This window comes from Asparagus officinalis, chromosome 9, assembly GCF_001876935.1.
Source record: "Asparagus officinalis chromosome 9, Aspof.V1, whole genome shotgun sequence".
Classification (NCBI taxonomy): Eukaryota; Viridiplantae; Streptophyta; class Magnoliopsida; order Asparagales; family Asparagaceae; genus Asparagus; species Asparagus officinalis.
Genome location: NC_033802.1, coordinates 6,056,455 through 6,078,316, shown reverse-complemented (window position 1 = coordinate 6,078,316; position 21,862 = coordinate 6,056,455). Strand labels below are relative to the sequence as shown.

Below are 21,862 nucleotides of genomic sequence, written 5' to 3'. Positions count from 1 at the left end.
CAAAACACAAACAAACGATATGTTCACGAGGTTCGGTCACCACGACCTACGTCCCCGCTCCTCACCTCGAGGAGATCTCTACTATCACAATCCGGTTTGGAAGCCGGAACTTCTACACACTCGGTTTACAAGATTACCGAAAACTCTCACACAACAAATACTATGTAATCACACTTTACACACTAAGTGTAGGAACCTAGCCCGTGTCCTCCTCCTCAAGTGCTCGGATGCAACGTCTCCCTAGGTTAGTCAACCGACGCCACTCCTATTGGATTCGACCCCGTCTCTCGCCTCACACTTCTCTCGGTGTACAAGTGTATTACAAGTGATACTCACAATAAAAGATAAATACAATGATTTGTTCTCAATAACAAATAAGTGATAGTGTTCTAAAAAAACCCACATTAACTTTCAATGTTTTTCAAAAAGTTTCTGAAAGCGTGAACCAAAAATTTCCTCATGGATAATTTTACTCATCCATATGAAAAATGTAATTAACGTTGTTAAAGATGCTTTTATTTAGATCATAGATATTTTTCAGCCTACCATGATCAATTTTGTACTTCTGACTATTCCTTTAAAAAAACTAATTAAGTGTATAATCATGACGGGAGTTATAACAAACGTATTGCTCATTTAGATTTTCTGATGGGTGTTCCATTATATCCATGAAATTTCAGTTATGCAGTTTATTGGAATTTCTTGCTTCATAGCATCTTAGTATCATATAGTAATGCATACTACACATGGTCTTGCAGAAGATGATAAAGTTTGCTATTTATGTGAACCTTACCCCTACAAGTGAGTCTTGGAATTAGCAAACCAGTTCATGTGGTGATCTTAGTCACACTATCAAACACTCAAATGCCACACATGAAATAACTAAACCACAACTTGGAAAAACATAGGTTTTTCATCCCTTCAGCATTCAACATAACTAGACACGATCTTTCTTAAATAGTCCGACAATACAAGAGTTCTAGCATAAAATCCACAAGAGAAGGTCCCGGATTCACCACAAGCCTTCATTTAAAAGATAACATGCCACATATACAATATAACCAGACTGTCCAATAAGCCAAAATAAGATATCAACATGAACCTACTAAAAAAACCATATCTCAGAATCCCCATTCTCGTCCTTCACAGTCTCCTCCTTTTTGTCTCCCCTCGGTCCCAACTTCTGGACTCACAAATTTTGCCTGGGTCCTCAACTGCACAATCTGAGTCACTTGGTCCATGCTGCAAAATATGATTCAACATGCATCAATAAGATTGCATAGAAATTAAGCATTTAAACTATCACATATTCACAATTCAAACATCACTTAAAGAAACAATGGTTACAACTCAAATATGAGTTTATAACAGATGTTTTTCCATGCTATAAGAGCTTTTACTGCTCAAATATATATTGGAAAAAGAATTAACATTTTGAAAATAAAATTATTTGACTTTTCTCCAGCTAAAAAAATCAAATTAAATTAAACCTTTGACTAACATAACAAGCCTTGGCATAACAAATCTCGACAATAGCATTTTGTTCAAAACTTTGCAGTCAGAAAAATGACAACGAAAATTAAATGCACAGTCAATCTTCATAAGCACATCTCCATAACAAACCTACCCAAATAAATTAGTCAAAAAAGAAAAACAAATTGTTATAAAAAACCATTAAAAATGAATCCATCAGAGAAAAAACCAACTTTATTGAGTCAAAGGCAGAATATCTAACGCAATAACAACACAAATAGAACAGATTTAACAAAAATAAATGGGTAACCTTACAGAGAAATATTCTAGAGAGAAAGAGTGGCTGGATTTTTGAAGATTGTGGCCTCGTCGAAGTTCGGCTACCAGTGCCTTTGATGTTTGTTGTCGTCAGCATTGTCTCTTGAGGTTGTTAGGGTCTTAGGAGGTTGTGACCAAGACTAAGGGTGAGCAAAGTTTGGCTTAAACCAAATAAACAAACGGACCAAACATATTTGTACCAGATAAAATACTTCAAACTAAAGTCCATGTCTATTCCTGTTGATTGGAAAAAAAAATCCACGCCTGTTCCTAATCCTTACGCAGATGTTATTATGGTAGTTTATCTCATAAATAAATTGAGGTCATCTTTTTTATCAAAGATTCAACATGAATTAGGCTTGGTGACTTTAGTTCATAACTTGTGCAACTTTTTGAAGTGGTTAGACATGGAACCAAGTGTAAACCATTACATGAATTAGCAATTGAACGCTATAGCAAAAAGTTCAAGTCTAAGAGTCCTGACAAACACTTTAACCATTGTATTCACTTCGGACTACATTCCCAAAATTAAGCAATACAAATAGAACCTTCCTATTTCGGTTGGTGTTTGAGATCTTTAAGTGAGGGCGAAAACAACACTTCAAGTCATTGATATTTATATCGATTTTAGACCGAAACCAAATAAACCAAACCGAGATAAGCAAAGGTATTTAGGTCAGATCGGTTCACTTCGAATCATAAACAATTTGCTTTCGGTTTGTCAAATTTTGATAAAAACCGAGTTGATTCACCATTTGCTCACCGCTAGCCAAGACTCTGAAATTTAAGTGAGAGAGAGAACTTGATGTTATATAGAAGAGATGACCTTAGAAATGGAAAAAAATATTAGGAAAAGTCACTAGTATAAGGTTATCATTTGAACTCCACCATTCTGGACTTCAAATTCCATCCATCCACATTGAATAATTTGATTTTAAGTGCATTGCACAAAAGAATGTCAAATCATGAGATTTGGATCTGGGCTAAGCTGGATTGAAATCCAGGACCCAAAGACATGTTCCCAAGAAGAACCTAAATGTTATTGAATCGGGTTCAAAGTTCAAACCGCTCAGACATATCAAATATCTGGTTTGCTTTGCTAACATTCTTAGCCTTATGATAAAAACACAAAAAATTGACAGATGAAATATCAGGAACTCATTATGCTGCATAGAAAATCCAACGAATTTAATAATTAAAAATACAAGTTACACATAGGCCCAAAGAGCAAAAATAATTGACATAGTCACATGAGAACCTTGTTTGTTAAAGAACTCATATTTTTGGCAAGCGGAGATTAGTTAATAATCAAAGATGCACAAGTGAATATTGTCTACCAAATAAAGACGAGATCCTACTTTGTTAAGTAACACACTAGTTAAACGTGAATCACTAAGTAGAATTAAGGCTTTCTTCGCCTTATGATAAGAGCTCAACAAATAATAGACAGATGCAATATCAGGGACTCATTACGCTACATGGAAAACCCAAAGAATATATAATAATTAAAAGAACAAATTGCATATAGATCCAGAGAGCAAAAACAATTGACACAGTCACGTGAGGACATCGTTTGCTAAAGGACTAATATTTTTGGCAAGCGGAGATTAGTTAATAATCAAGGATGAACCAAATTGAATATTGTCTACCAAATAAAGAGGAGGTCCTGCTTTGTTAAGTAACACTAGTTAAAGGTGAATCGCAATGTCGAATTAAAGCTTTCTTAGCCGAGTTGTTCTCTTCACGCAACAATGAAATTAGAATATACATCTAACAGATGAGTAAAGAAATTAACATAGCTCGTCTAAACTAGAAATCTAGCCTGTTTTATGGTTCCAACGTTAGATGCAGTTCTCGACGGTAATTCATCCACACACTCAAATTGACTTTATAAGATAAATGGCCCTACGTACCTAATTTGCCCTACGTATCCAAAAGGCAAAAAAACAGGCCTTATTTTGATCGAAATTATAGAGAGTGATAAGGAATGAAAGGCTCCTTCTGCAATTTTGGTGTGGCTGATGCATATTGGTATTGGTCGGGTTTTTAAATCTAGGTAATGAGTAAACTCTAATCACGCTAATATCACACTGAATGATACAAGGAATATTCCCTTAATGTTGTCACGCCATGCGAAGGGAGAACATGCGGAGGAAGTGAAGGTGAAAATATAACTATCAGATAGAAGCTGATATGGGCATAAAAAATAGAAACGTATAGGGACAATTTGCAATTATTTGTAAATTTGAGAAATGCACGAGCTTTTATAGAATAAGCATGGGTGTGAAGAAGGGAAGAACTAAGTACAACAATAGTGATCTGTCCTAATGGCAACTTCCTGATTTACCAGGAATTAATCTAATTTTCTTCATGACCCCGCTCATGCGCAACAGCCTAAATAAAAACTGCCCAAATCTCCGCCGTATGGCAATCATGCTTGCCATGCATTTGTGCTCCAGTTCATATTCAAATTGACATCGTCTTGACCACCAGGAATTAATGTGCCTCACTTTTATAACTAGCTACAAATGTCTTCCAAGTCACAACTAATCCGCTAGCTTTGCACGAAAAACTCTCGATCGCAAGGGAAAAGACAAGAGCATAATCTTTTAACAATAGGGATCGGTTTAGTTATACCTCCGTCGACGCTGGTGGATTAATAATAGCCGGTTTGTTTTTCTTCCTAAAGATATGAACCTCGTCTTTCTGCTTTCCGCAACGAGCCTTCACCATGGCTTCATATTCATCGACGTGGCCGGTGTCGGCATCTTCGGCCTTTAAAGTTATGTAAAAGTTGGCGGGGCAAGCAGGCTGCAAATTACACTTGATGACTTCTTTAAGCCGGAGTTGATTGCCACCCTGTGAGAATAGTAATAAGTTTGTAATGACGATGTTCTTTAATTAGCGGAGGAGGAGGAAGGAGAAGAAGAAGAAGCAGACCTCTTTCTTTCTCTTCTCGTTTTGGTCCTCGATGGCAATCTCGGCGTATTCACGAATATCCTCAGCGGGCCAACCGCTGTCAGCCGGTTGGATGATACCGATAGCGAAAACATTGGGTAACAGAGGAACATCAAATCCCTAGGGGTGGGGGGATGACTAACAAAGATGAAGAATGATAAATTAAAATAATTAAAACACAAATAATCAATTATTTTAGGGGGGGTGGGGCTTTACATCGCTGCGATCAACAGCTTCCTCGTATATGGCCCACTCTTGGTCGGTCATCTCGTGGAGACCGTCCCCGAAAATATCGTCAAGATCTTTCTTCGACTCCTCTGACTGACCATCCGACTCCTCTGACCGATCACCACCCCCGCAAAAATCGTCATCATCTTCCTCCGACTCCTCTGACGTCGACTCCGGCTTCTTCGCCGGAGACTCATCCACTTCATACCACGACGTCAACATCCTCTAACCAAACCCTAACAACCCCAATTCGATCTCTCCCTCTCCCCCCTCCTATGGATCCCATCACAACCGTTGCTTTGCTTTTATAAACAAGGAAAAAATCTCTTTTAACCCAAAGTTTTACCACAACTTATTTTAAAACTCACTCATTTTTTCAAACACCAATAGACCCACTGTATCTCATCTCACTTATTTTTAAACCCAACATATATAATATACCCATTTTATGTACTGTATTTACCCAATAAATTAAAAATTCCTAAACTACCTCATCCCCAAATATAACTCATCCCCTCTCTCTCTCTTCCATCTCTCTTCCGTTTCACTTTCTCAAAGAGTGCAGGAGAGATTAGAGTTTCGGGAAAGAGATCTCTGGTTAAGGATCACCGGCAGCGACGCTGAAAGCGGAGGACATTTGGAGCGACGACGGACGGCGGCTGCACGGGTCTGAAAGCGGGTAACACACGAATCTTCCCCTTTTCCTCTCTAATACTTGAAATTAAGCCCCTAGATCATCGATTTTCATCGCAAGTTCCTCATATCACTGAGTGTTTTTATTTTTCGAATGAGGTTGTAGAGAAGGCGACGGAGAGAGTTAGGGCTTAGACTAATCGATGTTGTCTCTAGCGAGAGATATTGGAGTTGGGAGAGATCGAAAGGTTTTCCTGCAAGTGTGATTAAGCTCTTTTTTAAAATTAATTTATGGAAATGGATGATTTCTTGACCTAATTATGTTGATGTTTGGTATAATTTAGGTCATTGTGGGACTGTGGATTGTTTCGTACATTGGAAGTTCATTTAATATCTTCACTCTTATTTACATCGGTGAGTTCTAATAACTTATCCATTGTTTGGCTGACCTAATTAAAGTTCCAAAAGAAGAACACTTTCTTTTGATCGAAATTAAGCCTCTTGTTGTAGTTTTGATCACATGCAACTTGCACGTATAAATTGTTGAAAGGGCCCGAAAGATAAGAATGTACTTATATCATAGTAATCTCTCGAACATCTAAGGTTTAACACCTATGATAGCTTGGTGTTGAAATCATTATTTATAAAAGGATTCCAACCTGCCGCTGGGATATTCATAATTATATTGTATTTTTTGAAATATTTGTCAATAGGTTGTCAAAGATGTCAAGCAGAAGTAAATCGAGGGATTCTTCCCAATCGACGTCGAAGGCTACTAAGTAAGTAAATTTTAATTTATATGAAATTATTGTTATGTTAATAATTTCTTATGTTTTTACTTGTAATTGAATTTGAAGATTTGGATCCCTAGATCCCTAGATACGTCTGATACATACGAATGATAAATAAGAGCATCAGGAGAAAACTTTAACATAACTAGTGTTCTGCTACAATAGTTGATTTTTATCCTACAACAATGAAACAATAGATATTAGCATGTGAAGAGTTGAATATATTGATAAAAGTTTACATGAGCAACTCCTTCATTATCAAATTTAGCTGTATAAACATGCTTCTTGTCCATGTTTTGACTTATTTTTGGTATTTATTGTATTTTAAGTTAAAAACTGTTAGTCTAAACTAACTGACAGAAGGCTTCTAGGAACTGATGGTTCTGTTTGTTCTTTGTCTTATTAAGGCCTGGTTCCTTAAACCAAATCATATCATCTTACATTTTATTTTGTATTTTTGAGAAAGATATCATCTTAGCTTAGTTACTTGGTTTTTTGTTTTTTTTGGTAATTGTCAAGGTGAAATTTGAGGACTTGATTCTTCATGTTGTAAGCTCAAAGATGATATACAAAATTTTTGTATATCTGCCGGTTAATTTGGTTCAAAGGAATTCTGCACCAACTTATAGTTTAAAGTCAAGTCTATTCTAGAATCTAACTCAACTATTGTTCCTGTTTAACCATGTGTTTTTTCTCTGGAGAGGATCAGATGAAGTAATGTTGACGTGTGGTGTGCTTTATTGTATAATTGATACTGTAGACTTCAATTCTCAGCAAAATTGTCATTCTTGCTTGGGTTAATTTGTTGTTTCATTACCTTTTCATGCTAAATATACCCTATAATACCAATTTCCAGTTAAGTCTCTGACCATGCATTACCTTCTTCTTTTCTTAATGCAGTTCTTAATGCTTTATCACTTTGCTTTACAATCTATTAATTTTTGCATTTATAAGGGCTATTCGTTTTGATTGATATATTCTTCTTTTTGTAGGAAAAATATTGCAGAGTTAAGATTACCTTCAAATATTGGCGTATTTCGTGATTTGGTGAATAATCGTCTAAGGCCTTTGCTAAATAATAATCATTATGAAGCCCTCCGTCAAACCCCTTTTTTCCATTTTATTAATCTACCGGCTATACCTAATGAACAAGTTGCAGTTGATTGCTTGCTTCATGCATTTAATCCAGAGCATAGCTCATTCAGGATTGGGGGAAAGGATATTGTGTTCAGTGTTCTAGATGTGCATGAAATAACTGGATTGCCGAAGACTTGAAATAGGGTTCTAAAATTTTGTCTTCAGGAGGAATCTTTTAAAAACTATGTGATTGTGTTGTCAAACGACACCTCCCTAAAATTCTACAGCTGCAAACATTGTTAATAAGCTGAGAATTCTTCGGAAAATTATCAAGTAATAGACCCATGAAAATTTTTATAGTGTGAGAATTTCTAAGAAAAAAGTGCTTGATGAACTTCTTGCCATAGATGTTGCTGAGGAGGAAAGAACTTTGTCTGATACTGAGTTTACTCGAAGAGAAGAGGTTTTTTTAGACCTTTCTAGAATTCTTCAGCAAGAAGAATTGCTATTAAAACGAAGGGCTAAAGCCCGTTGGCTTAAAGAGGGGGACATAAACGCTGCTTATTTTTGCAAAATAGCCAATGGTAGGAAATAGTCCAATAATATTCCTTTTATTAGGGATGATGGGATGGAGTTTTGTTCTCCAAATGGTAAGCTGATGCCTTCTATAGACATTATAAGAATATTTTTTTTGGATATTGTGTTCCACATAGGATAGGTATTGATTGGAACATTTTGTTTCCTAATGTTGAATGGGGGGCTGGTTCTCTTGAACATTCCTTTACTTTGGAGGAAGTAAAAGAGGCAGTTTTTAGCATGAATGGAGACAAATACCTGGTCTTGATGGATTTTCTGCTTCGTTTTTTCAAGAGTTTTGGGACGTTGTTCAAGCTGGTGTTTTTAAACTCTTTTTAGAGTTTTATGAGGGGAAGCTTGATGTAGAAATGCTTAATTATGCACGCATAGTTTTGATCCCTAAAAAGAGTGATACTGAGTGTGTTAGTGATTTTTGGCCTATCACTTTATTGAATGCCATATAAAAATCATAACAAAAGTTCTCACAAATAGATTAAACACAAATCTTCACCTTTTAGTGGATCCTCTACAAAATGGTTTCATTAAAGGTAGATATCTTATGAATGGATTAGTGGCTGCGCAGGAGATAATTTCAGACTGCGTTCAGAAAAAGAAAAAAAATGTGCTATGATGTTTAAGTTGTACTATGCCAAGGCATATGATATTTTAGACTGGGGTTTTATTATTGATGTTTTACAAGCTAAAAGGGTTAGGGTAAGTGGTTAGGCTGGATTAGAACTTGTCTTTGTGATGGTAAATCATCTGTTCTGCTTAATAGTATGCCTCACAAATGGATTGTGTCTAAAAGGGGAGTTAGGCAAGTTGATCATTTCTCACCTTTTCTTTTCGTCTTGGCAGCTGATGCCTTTACACGCATGATTAATCTAACAGTTGTGGCTCAGCTTGTACAGGGATTAGGTCCTCCAACTCTCCCTAAAAAGTTGTTAGCCTCCAGTATGCTTATGCCGCCAGTATGAGTAATTTCTCATGTGTGCTTTTGGGATATCTTGAACAAGTTGGTGGGGATCGAGACGCGAGTCTTGTTGTGTTCTGGGTACACCAGTGAAGACCAAGTGGTTCCTTGGTATTGTCTACTTAAGGTTTGTTGGAGGCTTTTGGCTAGTGCCTAGCGACCACATCTTCTGCTTGTGCCTTGAGGCCTATTTTGAAAATTGATTCCAAGGGTTTGTGAATGCCTGATGAGTCAGTGAAGATCGAGCGATGAGGGCGCCCTGCCGTGCCTTGGGTCTACTCTTGAAAACCGATACCGAGGACTTTGATCTTGGTTGTTGAGTCGATAAAGATCGAGCGGCAGGAGCACGAGGGGTTTACACACTAATTAGCCAAAAATGCAAGGTATTCTCTAGTGGTTTTATATTTACAATGTGTTGTACTTCTCAATTGCTTTACAATTTTCAAACCGCTAAGACTTTTCTCTTGGCATTTTGTTCTGCATTTCATAGGACAACGTTTTTTTTTATTGTCGATGAGCTTTCTACAATAAGGGATTGGCTATTGTAGTGCTAGCTATTGGTTATTAGGCATGATAACTTCTGATGGGGTGACCTCCCCACTCTGTCTACTATGGGTTCTCTCCCGCGAAAGCTTCATAGGCCGGTCTGCAAGTTCCTACCAAGTTAGCGAAGAAGGCTCGCGTTGTCTCTTTGTACCTATTATTCGTCCACCAGCGCTTGTTGCTAGCAGTGGGAAAATAGTTTCCCTGATCTGCTCTTCCACGATTTGGAATTGAAGATCAACCATCCCTCAAAAAGTGAAGATGAGACCCCATGGTGGGCACCAGGCTGTGTACGTCGCGAAGTTGATATGTGATTTAGGGGTGCTAACCTTGATTTTGGGGTCCCTTACTAACCTTTGATGGTTAATCTTCAGTTGAGGGTCTTGTTTTGTACTTCGCTACAGAAATAATAGAGGTTAGAAGCACCGAAGGTTGTTTCCTACGACATCTCCTCCAACACTCAAGTCAGTGTCTGTTTCTAGTTAATGAGGAGAAAAATAGAGTATAATCTTGTTAATTTTTTATGTATAAATTTTGCGTACTTTGATTTGGTGGAAATCGTCATTATTTATAGAGTGTTTACGGGGGCCCGTAAGTAATTTCAGTCAAGTGTGTGTAGTATTGGCACTGAATGAGGGACTTCTCTGATGGTAGATCTCCATTCATGAGTTCCCAATGTGAGGATTTCACCCCGTAAGACTTATAACTATCTCGCGAAATTAGCCCGACTACCTTGCATTCTCCTGTGGAGGCATCAAACCCCAATCCTGCATTCTCATCTTCTAAATTTTCTTGACAATTAGTGTTGGGGAGTTTCGAAACTTCCTGAGTAGAAGGATTCACTAAATAGTGTACTCCTTTTTGTGCCATCATATCCGAGGGCCAATCCATTGACATCATTTGATGGTATAAAATCTGTTGGATCCTGTAACTCAAAGGAGGGATCCTTAATGCCACGAATTGGATCAAACTTGTATAATGTTACCTTATTTGTGAAGAACTTTGGTCGTAATTACCAGACTCCTAGCTAAAGATCTCTCGTTATGTTGTTCAAAAACGTAAGGATCATAAGTCGAAGAGCACCATTGTTTGCAGACGCAATGAAACCTTACTAGATACTGCACTGGAAGTCCAGATAATATGTCGATTATTATGTCATATGCATGGTAGCAAACTCCCTGTAGTCGTCTAATCTTTCTCGCGGTTTCTAACCATCTCTTTTCCCTTTACAACACGATGCTTGATTTTCTGCACATTAGGAACCATTAGGCCATCAGAGTGATGCTTGCGATTCTCAGGAAGCGAGGAGAGGTCTTGCTAGGAAATGAGAAATGAAGTTTCTAACTGAGGAAGAAGCTAACTTGAGAATATATGCATGCATGACAAAGGAAAATAAAAACATGTCATGAGTATCAAGACTAAAGAGTACATTCTCTTGTTACTATTTGATTCTTTAAGGGGGTGTATACGTGTATGTATACACATGCTGTATTCTATCTCTGAAAATAAATACGAAAAGAGAACTCTTACTTCTTTTTTTTTGGTCAATGAATTAAGATTTTATTCATCTCCCAAATTTTGAAAGTGTATACATATCAATGCTTCACCAGCACATCACTGGTAAGAATCAAAACAAATGAAAAAACAGATTGTTTTTACACTTTTCCTATTTTTTTCCTTTATATGATCAGGGATATCTTCGTTAAGCACCTTAGATAAAATTGAAGTTTTTATCTCCCTCACTAACTGGTCTGATGTATGCATTCTCCCTTGGAAAATTCTTAAGTTTCTTTCCTTCCAAATCCAATAGACAGTAGCCGATAATGTCATTCTCTTTATCTTCTTCATATATCCCTTTCCTTTCAGATTTGTACTATACCAGCTTATGATTTGATCCCAATTACATGATCTCCAAGAGTAATCAAACCATTTCATAATTTCATTCCAAATGTGAGCTGAAAACTGGCATTCAAAAAACAGGTGCTTACTTGTTTCTTGTTGAGCTGAGCACAGAATACATTGATTTTCATTCAGAATCCCCATCTTGCATAATCTGTCTTTTGTCAGCAGCCTGGAGAGGGTGTTTAGCCATAATATAACAGAGTGTTTAGGATAGTGCAAGCCTCCCCAAATGGTATCCGACCATGCAGCATAAGTTGCTGGAAGGGTCAGTGCATTATATATAGCTGAAATCTGTAATTTTCCATTTATATGACAGTTTTCTATAGCTCTTTGTAGATTATTCCTGTCACCAAATCTGTTGAGTGCCATATCTCTAACTTTGAGTAATTGCCTCCACATCCAAGAATCTGTCACTTTTGATTGAACCTGCCATATATCCATTTGGTGTATGTAATTTTCATGCACCCATTTAATCCACAATATATCCTTTTTAATGTGAATCATCCATAACAATTTGATTGCAGCTGCATGATTCCAATCTTTTGCAGTATATAATCCCAGGCCACCCATTTTCTTTTCTTTGCAAATATCATACCAAGAGACTAAATGTACCTTGCAGTTCCACAAGAAGTCAGAGCACAGTCTATCAATTCTTTGTAGAACCTTGATGGGTAACACATAGTTACTTGTCCAATAGTTTTGTATCCCAATAATGACAGACTTTATCAGCTGAATTCTTCCAGCATAAGAAAGATTTCTTCTGCTCTGCCACCCTTGAAACTGCTCTGAGATCTTGCTTAACAATGGTGTGCAATCTAGATGAGTGAGAAGGCAGTCATGCATTTTGCAAATGGAATTCATATCAGCTCTGCAAAACAGCAATAAATCATCTGCAAAGATCAAGTGTGTTATTCCCATTCCAGCACATTTTGGATGATATTTGAATAAAGCATCAGTTTTGAGCTTCTTCAATCTCCTGGACAGATATTCCATCCCAATGAAAAACCGATATGGTGATAAAGGATCACCCTGTCTCAAACCCCTTGCTCCTTCAAAATATCCATACAGTGACCCATTGAGAGATAGAGAGAATTTTGTTGTAGTTACACAGGTCATAATCCATCTAACCATGTTGTCAGGAAATCCCAGTCCTGTTAGCATGGACTTGATAAAACTCCAACTTATTGTATCAAATGCTTTCCTTAAATCTATGTTGAGAGTGGCTCTTGGAGATATGTGTTTTCTACCATAATGTTTGACAAGCTCATGTGCAAGTAGGATATTGTTTGAGACAATCCTTCCCTTGATAAAGGCACTTTGTGCATCATCAACTATATGCCCTATAACTTTCTGGATTCTAGCTGTAATTATTTTTTAGATCACTTTATAAATACAATTACAGCAAGAGATTGGTCTAAACTCAGAGGGTGAACTGGGATTTAGAACTTTAGGGACTAAAGTGATGGTTGTTGTGTTGAGAGAGCCAAGAAGTTTACCCGACCTGAAGAATTCCTGTACAGCTTTAATCACATCTTCATCTATGATGCTCCATGCACTTTTGAAAAATGATGCACTGTAGCCATCAGGTCCAGGGGCCTTCTCATCAGAAATTGCAAAGACAGCTTTTTTAATCTCTTCTTTAGTGATAGGAGATCCAAGAGCATTCCTATGTGAATCTGTGAGAATAGGACCATTAGATATAACTGCAGGATCAGGCAAAATTGTGTTCACTTTGCTACCCAACATTTTCTTATAATATTCCACGAGCTCATCAGCAATGTCTGGCATATCAGTAAGCCTTCTCCCATCCTCTGAATAAAGAGTTAGCACTCTATTTTGATGACTTTTGGTTTTCATCACTGAATGAAAATATTGTGAACACTTATCTTCATGCACAGCCCAACTGACATTGGCTTTTTGTCTGTGAAATGATTCTTCACAATGAAGCAGTCTATTGTATTTTTGAATACATTCCTTTTCTTGAGATATAAGATCATGATTAAAGAGATCTAAATTCAGCTGCTTTTGGACTCTAATCAACTTTTCTTTAGCTCTTAAAACTTGCTCTCCTATATTCATAAAATGTTTTTTGTTTAATTCCTTGATAGCAGGTTTCAACATTTTGAGCTTGGAGTAGATCTTGTACATGTTATACCCTTTTACTTCTTGCCTCCAAACAGAATTCACAACTGTTAGGAACTTTGGGTGTTTTGTCCACATTTTATAAAATCTAAAAGGCTTTTTACCTTGAAAATCCTCCTCACCAACAGATATAAGGGCTGGAGAGTGATCAGAACAGACTGGAGTTAGGAACTCCACTTGACTTGATGTGTATTGGTGCAGCCATTTATCATTAATCAGTATCCTGTCTATTCTGCTCCAGACTCTAGAATCAGCATCCTGTTTATTGTTCCAAGTAAAAAAACATCCAATAGATTTGATATGAAGCAATTGACTGGATGAAATAAAATTTTGAAGATCTTCTGTGTCAGCATCAGTTGTAGCAGTTCCACCCAGTTTTTCTTCAGCACTCATGATTGCATTGAAGTCACCTCCAACAATCCAAGGACAATCAACATTATTTTTGAGACTAAGCAAGTCCTGCCATAAATTTTTCCTATCTTCTTTTTGATTTGAAGCATATATCACAGACATTAGACATGAGAACTTGTCATTATTCAATTGAACTGAGCAAGTTAAAGACTGATCACTTGACTTCACCTTTTGAATTGTTAGTATATCTTTATTCCAAAGAATCTAGATCCTGCCATTCCCAGCTTCCTGCACATTTGAAGTCCAACTCCAGTCTTTAGCAATTTTCCTTGCTATCTGCTTCATTTTGTCTTTAGAGAGCTTTGTTTCTAAAAGAGCTATAAGGGGGAGATTGTACTGATATATGAATTGCTTGACAATCAGGTGCTTAGAGGATTTATTAAATCCTCTAATATTCCATATAGCTAGATGCATTTCATTGGTTTCCACCCCTGTCAATATAACAAGGGTCAAATTCATACATCTGAGAATCTAATGCAGAAAAATGGGAATTCTGGATTGGGTCCACAGAATTATTGATTTTTGCTTTCCTTGCAATATTTGCTCTACTGACACTTGTGAACCCAGATGCATTCACCATTGGAGAAGTGATTTGGTATACATTTGCAAAACCAGTGTTCTCATGCCTTATGCCTTGTATGTCAGGAGAGCCATTATCAACAGCTCTGCCCTTACCTTTTGCTCTGTGCACATTTCCTTCAGCATCCTGTGCAGGAGTTACATTATTTTTTCCACAACTATTAGGATCCAATTTCTCCTGATTCACATGTGTAGGAGTTACAAGTAGACTTCCTTCCCCTCTACTGGTATCCAATCTTTCAGTGTTCAATACACTCCCTTTTTCAGACCTTGAATCAGTAGTTTGCAACTTTTCTGCCAGAATATTGTGCATAACTGACTGCACATTTTGTGATGCCTGTGCACTATGTGATGCCTGTGCACTTTGTGATGTCTGTGCACTTTGTGATGTCTGTGCATTATGCATTTCTTTTTCCTTCTGCCTATTAACTGGTACCCATACTTTTTTCATTTTTTGTCTCCTGCAGAAGTCAGTATCATGCCCAACCATGTTACAAAATGTGCACCATTTTGGCTTCAGTTCATATATAACTTTCTGATTATATTTTTCACCATCAGGCCCTTGAATTTCAATAGAATCAGGTAGTTGTTCCTTCAGGGGTAGCTTTACCTCAAGAAGAACTCTTGCAAAACTTAGCCTTTGCCTTGTTGCTGTGAGCATATCTGTTGTTATAGGGCATCCAATAAGGCTAGAGAATTTACTGATACCTATTTGACTCCATAAATTGAGTCTCAGATTAGGAAATTGCACTCACATAGGATATGTACAGTCTTGTATTTTCTCCATTTCAGTATCAATTGACCATGGTTTAAGCACCAATGGTCTGGAACCAAAGAACCAGGGCCCTGCTTCTAAAATTTTTCTCATCTGTTGCTCCGATTGGAAGTCAAACAAGAACACACCTGACTTAATTAGAGTGATTTTTGGAATTGAAATCTTCCCCCAGGCTTTGTTTATATAAGCTTCCATTGATTTGAATTTAGCATTTAGTCCTATGACATGGCCTATCAAGGCATTCTTCCAGTAATCTTCACCTACTTTCCATTCTTCTTTAGAGAAAACAGCTGCATTTTTTTGAGAGGGTGGAACAAAATTAAGAGATAAACCTTTCCCAGGCCTTCTGTTATCTGAGAATAAGCTAGCAAATGATTTCTTAACTTCAGGCATATTATTATTATTTTTTTCTAAATCTTTCTCTTCTTTATCTGGTTCATCTTCTTCCATATTAATCTGCTCTAAATTTATACTCTCTTTGTTAGACTGAGCTACAAATGGTGTGAAAACCTCAATATTACTTTCAGACTCAACACCAGTTCCATCAATTTCCAATTCGTACTCATCTTCTACATCATCGGCCTAAGAGATTGAGTTAGGACTCTTACTTAATTTTCGATCAGGGATTTGACCAGATCTGTTCAGTTGAAGCGGAACTGAGAGAGAGCTCGTTCTTGCCAAAATTTCCTCCATGAGAATCTTCTTCTTTGCCCCTATCGGACCAGTACTCCCCATCAGCTCCAGCGGTGAAGCTCCCCTTGCTTCCACTGTTCTATTGCTTTCCATGTTATCTTCAATCTCCTCTGTTTCCTCAGATCCTTCAGCTATATGAGCAGGAGAAGAGGAAGGATAGACAAAAATGGAGTCTCTCAATGTAGGGCTAACGATTCCTTTACTGCCATTCTTCTTCTTCTTCCTCATGCTAGATCCAGGCGGAAGGCACACGATAGCGGGGAGATCGCCCGCTAAAATGCACCTAACAGACCGCCAGCTTTAAAAAATAAAAGTCCATGATTAATGTTGTACTGCAGTTATGGTTTAGTGATTACCCGAGAACTCTTACTTCTACTGAAAGGAAGATACATCATAATAATAAATTCTGTAAAAAAGGCCAACACAAAGAGGGTTTACTGCAAAAACAAATAGGGTTATGTTAATAATTAATCTTATGAGGAATTTTTGAATGTGGTGCTTCCTCCCCTTAGACGTAATATCTCACCTTTTCGTTAATAGCAAAGTTGAAAATATAACATGTATAATGAAACGTAACGCGACTTGTAAGACAAAAAAAATCCAATACATAATCTTAGGGAGAGGAGTATGACTTTACAAACAGCGATGATTCCAAGAAGTTATCTAAACAAATGAAGATGCATATGCTGGGGAAATTAAAATATTTATTTCTAATTTATAGCTAGATAAGGATAGACGATAGTGTGATGTAAGGATGATAACAAAAAACTTAGGAGAATACTACAACATAAGCAATTTCAAATTGAGGGTACGCCATGGAGAAAACTACAAGTAATTAAAGGATACAGTCCAAAACTTGGGGTTAGTGAATTCTACTTCGCATCCGCTTAACTTGGAAAAAAAACAACTGACATTTTGAGCTAGCAAATCAGAGATATTACTTTTAAGGGTAAATTTCACAAACCCCCACATCCCACGCAACTAAGTTGGGCTGTTTCTGAGAGACAAATATCAAGTGCACTAGGGTCAATAACATTAAATGTGCATATAAATGATGTTTATGTAAAAGATATTGGGGTTTTTTTGCAAAAAATAATGGGGACTCAGTGCAATTTGAAAGTTTTTTTAAATTTAGAAAGTAAAAACAGGGCGAGATGCCCTGTTCAATTCATTGGCAAAAAATAGCAAATTAAGTAAGGTGGAAGTGCAATTTGAAAGTTTTTTTGGTCAATGAATTAAAATTTTATTCATCTCCCAATTTTTGAAAGTGTATACATATCAAATCTTTACCAGCTTATCTCTGGTAAGAAGCAACCGAAGGAAAAAACAAACAAACTGTTCTTACATTTTCCTTATTTTATCCTTTATATGTACAGGTATTCTTTCATTTAGCACCTTAGAAAAGATTGAAGTTTTTATCACTCTCACCAACTGAATTGATGTATGCATTTTCCCTTGAAAGATTCTTAAGTTCCTCTCCTTCCAAATCCAATAGACAGTAGCCGACAATGTCATTCTCTTCATCTTCTTCATGTGTCCCTTCCCTTTCAGATTTATACTATACCAGTTTATAACTCTATCCCAGTTGCATGATCTCCATGAGTAGTCCAGCCATTCCATCATTTCATTCCATATATGAGCTGAATACTGACATTCAAAAAACAGGTGCTTACTTGTTTCTTGTTGAGCTGAGCACAAGACACATTGATTCTCATTTAGTATTCCCATCTTACATAATCTGTCCTTCGTCAGCAGCCTGGAGAGGGTGTTAAGCCACAGTATAACTGAGTGCTTAGGGTAATGCTATCCTCCCCAAATTGTATCCGACCATGCAGCAGAAGTTGCTGAAAAAGTCAGTGCATTGTATATAGCTGATATCTGCAGTTTACCATTAACATGACAGTTTTCTATAGCTCTTTGTAGATTATTTCTATCACCAAATTTGTTAAGAGCCATATCTCTAACTAGGGGTGGGCAAAAACCGAAAAAACCGGTTCAACCGAAAAAACCGCCCGAAAAAATGGACCGGTTAACCGAACCGAATTAAATGTATGAGAAGAAGTCTCTAAACCGCCCGAACTGAATTAAATCGGTTTGGATCTGGTTTGAACCCCTGAACCGCCCAAAAAAACCGACCCGAATTCTGTTGGGCGGTTTAGAGACTAAACTTATACCTCAAAACTTTTCCTGTTATCATCCAATAGATTCAAACGGCGCAAGAAGCAGTTTCAAGCAATGAGTACAGCAAATATCAAAGAAAAATATCCTTGAGAACTAAATAAAGATTCAAATCAATCCAGAAAATTTTTTATGCACATGATGCACTTACAAAAGATGCATATGCTACATTATATGAACAATATCATACAAAACATCACTCCCCGTGTAATTAAATAAGCTTAAACTTTAGTTAAAAAATTTCGCAGAAAAGATCTTGAGAATTACATAAGATTCAAATCAATCACAAAATGTGTTATGTACATGATACTTACAAGAGATAAGCATGCTGTATTATATGAACAACATCTTTAAAACATCAGTTCTCTGCGTAATTATATCAACTCAAAACTTTATTCTAAAGATGATAACCAGTCTAATAAAGCTTTGTTGGCGAGCTCAGGATCCTCATCATGAGGACAATGCCCAGCTTGCAAATTCACAACAGAAGTCTTTGGATAGAACTCTTTACAAATTTAAAACCGAAACCGAACCGAACCGAACCGAACCGAACCGAATTTTGGTTGGGCCGAATATTCGGATGAAGGGGAAAAAATCTGGATCTGAATGAGAGTTTTGAGAATTCGGAAAATTCGGATTGGATGCGGATTGGGTATAAAACCAAACCGAACCGAATATGCCCAGCCCTATCTCTAACTTTGAGTAATTGCCTCCACATCCAAGAATCTGTCACTTTTGATTGAACCTGCCATATATCCATTTGGTGTATGTAATTCTCATGCACCCATTTAATCCACAATATATCTTTTTTGATGTGAATCATCCATAACAGCTTGATTGCAGTTGCCTGATTCCAATCCTTTGCAGTATACAATCCCAGACCTCCCATTTTCTTGTCTTTGCAGATATCATACCAAGAGACTAAATGAACCTTACAGTTCCACAAGAAGTCAGAGCATAGTCTATCAATCTTTTGTAGAACCTTGATGGGGTAACACATAGTTACTTGTCCAGTAGTTTTGTATATATACCTATAATAACAGATTTAATCAGCTGAATTCTACCAGCGTAGGATAGATTTCTTCTGTTCTGCCATCCTTGAAACTGTTCTGAAATCTTGCTTAACAATGGTGTGCAGTCTAGATAGCTGAGCTTTTTAGCAATCAAAGGCAACCCCAAATACCTGACTGGCATGGATCCTTCTGAGTAATTATGAACTTTTCTGTCATTGTTCTCAAAATAATTGTTTCAGGCACCGAATCGTTGATTTTTTTGACTGTAAAAGACCCCGAACAACTTTGAGAAGAGAACTGAGTTGAAAGGAGCCTTACCAGGATAATGTCACATAAAGCGGATTATCAAATTCTTGAAGGATTTTCAATTCTATGTACATCTATTTTATTTCTTTTCTGTGAGACAATAACCTTATAAATGTTTTCAGAATGTTTCTGTCACTTTCTCCACTTGTGTCTACAGAAAGCAAAGAAACTATCACAACATTTTTTTTTGATTCCTTGTGCAGAAGCTACAACCGCAAAAACTGCGATGACTTTGATCCTGAAGATTTAGTTACATTCTTAAATCTCATTTTACTTTGTTTAGGTTAGTCATGGCTTCAGTTTTATTGGTAATTTCTTGATTATATTCTTCTTTTGTTATTCATGCCCCATTATGTTTATTCTTTTATCAGTCCTTGCTGATAGTTGCATTTGCGATGTAGGTTGCAAATCTTTAGCAAGTGAGCTGATGCGACTCAAACTCCATATATTCGAGGTGTCTGGCAAGTTAGGCAAGTTAATTATATGCTTATTTACTTTATTTCAGGATTATGTTGAGTGTTATCCAAATATTGAGATCCAGAAAGGATAATTATGCTATATATGTACGAGTCATTCATCAATTCGTGAATAATTTTTGCTTAGTCTCATTAGAACATATATAAGTTGTAAATTATAATATATTTTTTTGTCTTTACGCGACACATTTTTATGTTGCATAAATGAAGCTGACACATACTAACGTGTGGATAGAGCATGTGTGAAGAAAGTCTTCTACACATGTGAAAATGTGTCGAGAAACTTGTGACACATGCATGTATCATAAAACTCACGACACATATATGTGTCCCAAAACTCACAACACATATATGTATTGAGAGTGGTGACGCATGCATGTGGCACAAAACTCGTGACAAATACGTGTGTCAAGAGTGGTGGCACGTAGTTATGTCTAGACCATAAAAATATAAAGGGTATCACCATTCATAACACTATTTAACTTATACACTATCATATATGTTTAATCATCAATATACTTAAAATCTAAGACTTATTATTTAAGTCCATCAATAGATCCTTACGCAACCAATGTAGGACTATTACTCATTTTAAAATTTGCTATATTTTTTATTTGTGTCGCTAATGTTGAATCCTTTGCAAATAAAATGATAATTTTATATATGTCATAAAATAAGTTTAGACAAATGTGACTTTTGTTGTAATGTCTACTTGATTTGTGTTGTAGAGAGTGATGAATTTAATTTTCTGATTGAGTGTACAAAATGCATCTTAGTGTCCTGTTGCGTCTAGACTGTAAAAATATAAAGGGTATCACCATTCTACACTGTTTAACTTATACACTATCATATATGTTTAATCATCAATATACTTAAAATCTAAGACTTATTATTTAAGTCCATCAATAGATCCTTACGCAACCAATGTGGGACTATTACTCATTTTTAAATATGCTATAATTTTTATTTGTGTCACTAATATTTAATCCTTTGCAAATAAAATGATAATTTTATATATGTCATAAAATAAAGACAAATGCGACTTTTGTTGTAATGCCTACTTAATTTGTGTTGTAGAGAATGATGAATTTAATTTTCTGATTGAGTATATGGAATGCATCTTAGTGTCCTGTTCATGGGGTTTATCATTTTCTCCTTGAATCCTCAGCAAAATTTCACCAGATCTTTGGGGGGTTTTGCACGTAACCTCCTGAACTTTTTTATCTCACGTTACCCCTGAACTTTGGGGTGCCTCACAAGACCTCTTTGAAATTTCAACTTTTCTCGCTGGATCCTCTATTAGTGATCGGCGGATATAGCTAAAACGTTATTGAGACAGAACTCAAAATTTTATCGATCAGGTGATGTGCCTCCCTCCTCAAGTTGAGGATTTTTCTCTCTCAAAGAAATTTTAGTTATTTGTATTTGACAAAAGAAAGGTTCACAGGATTTATGTACTATTTCCACATCAATATCTGGCAAAAAAAAAATCATCTGGTTTCATTTTGGAAGGACCATTATCTTTGTATTATCAGTGGCATGTCATTGATGTCAATCCACGCCAAATTCTGTGGCATTATCTATGTTCAGCTTTAGGTAACCAGGTTGCTTGATCTTTAAGTGCAGTACTTGAAAGAGATTTAAAATGAATGGGTGCAGATGGACCAACTTTAGGTGCCAGTCGTGATCGAGGCTAAATCCGGAAAACGACTCAAACTGATTCATGATGGTAATCCATATGAGCCCCTCTTGTCACTTTGAATGGTCATTAAAATATATAACCTTAAGGTTAATACACTTTTAATAATTAGAAAGCT

The 21,862-nt window shown here is 36.6% G+C and overlaps 1 protein-coding gene across 1 annotated transcript; it reads right to left on the bottom strand.

Annotated features, from left to right (window-relative positions):
• LOC109823783 lies at window positions 928-5,255 on the bottom strand. The gene is made up of 4 exons (XM_020390162.1): window positions 4,966-5,255; window positions 4,732-4,869; window positions 4,429-4,650; window positions 928-1,242 (listed from the first exon to the last, which is right to left on the bottom strand). The coding sequence occupies exons 1-4, from the start codon at window positions 5,197-5,199 to the stop codon at window positions 1,144-1,146; spliced, it is 693 nt and encodes a 230-aa protein (XP_020245751.1). The 5' UTR covers window positions 5,200-5,255; the 3' UTR covers window positions 928-1,143.

Excerpts from the sequence above, each read along its gene's own strand:
- LOC109823783 (XM_020390162.1), bottom strand. The coding sequence starts at position 5,199 with ATGTTGACGTCGTGGTATGAAGTGGATGAGTCTCCGGCGAAGAAGCCG. Across the intron at positions 4,651-4,731 it reads ACGAGAAGAGAAAGAAAGAG|GGTGGCAATCAACTCCGGCT; the intron begins GTCTGCTTCTTC and ends CTATTCTCACAG. Across the intron at positions 1,243-4,428 it reads ATCCACCAGCGTCGACGGAG|CATGGACCAAGTGACTCAGA; the intron begins GTATAACTAAAC and ends CATATTTTGCAG.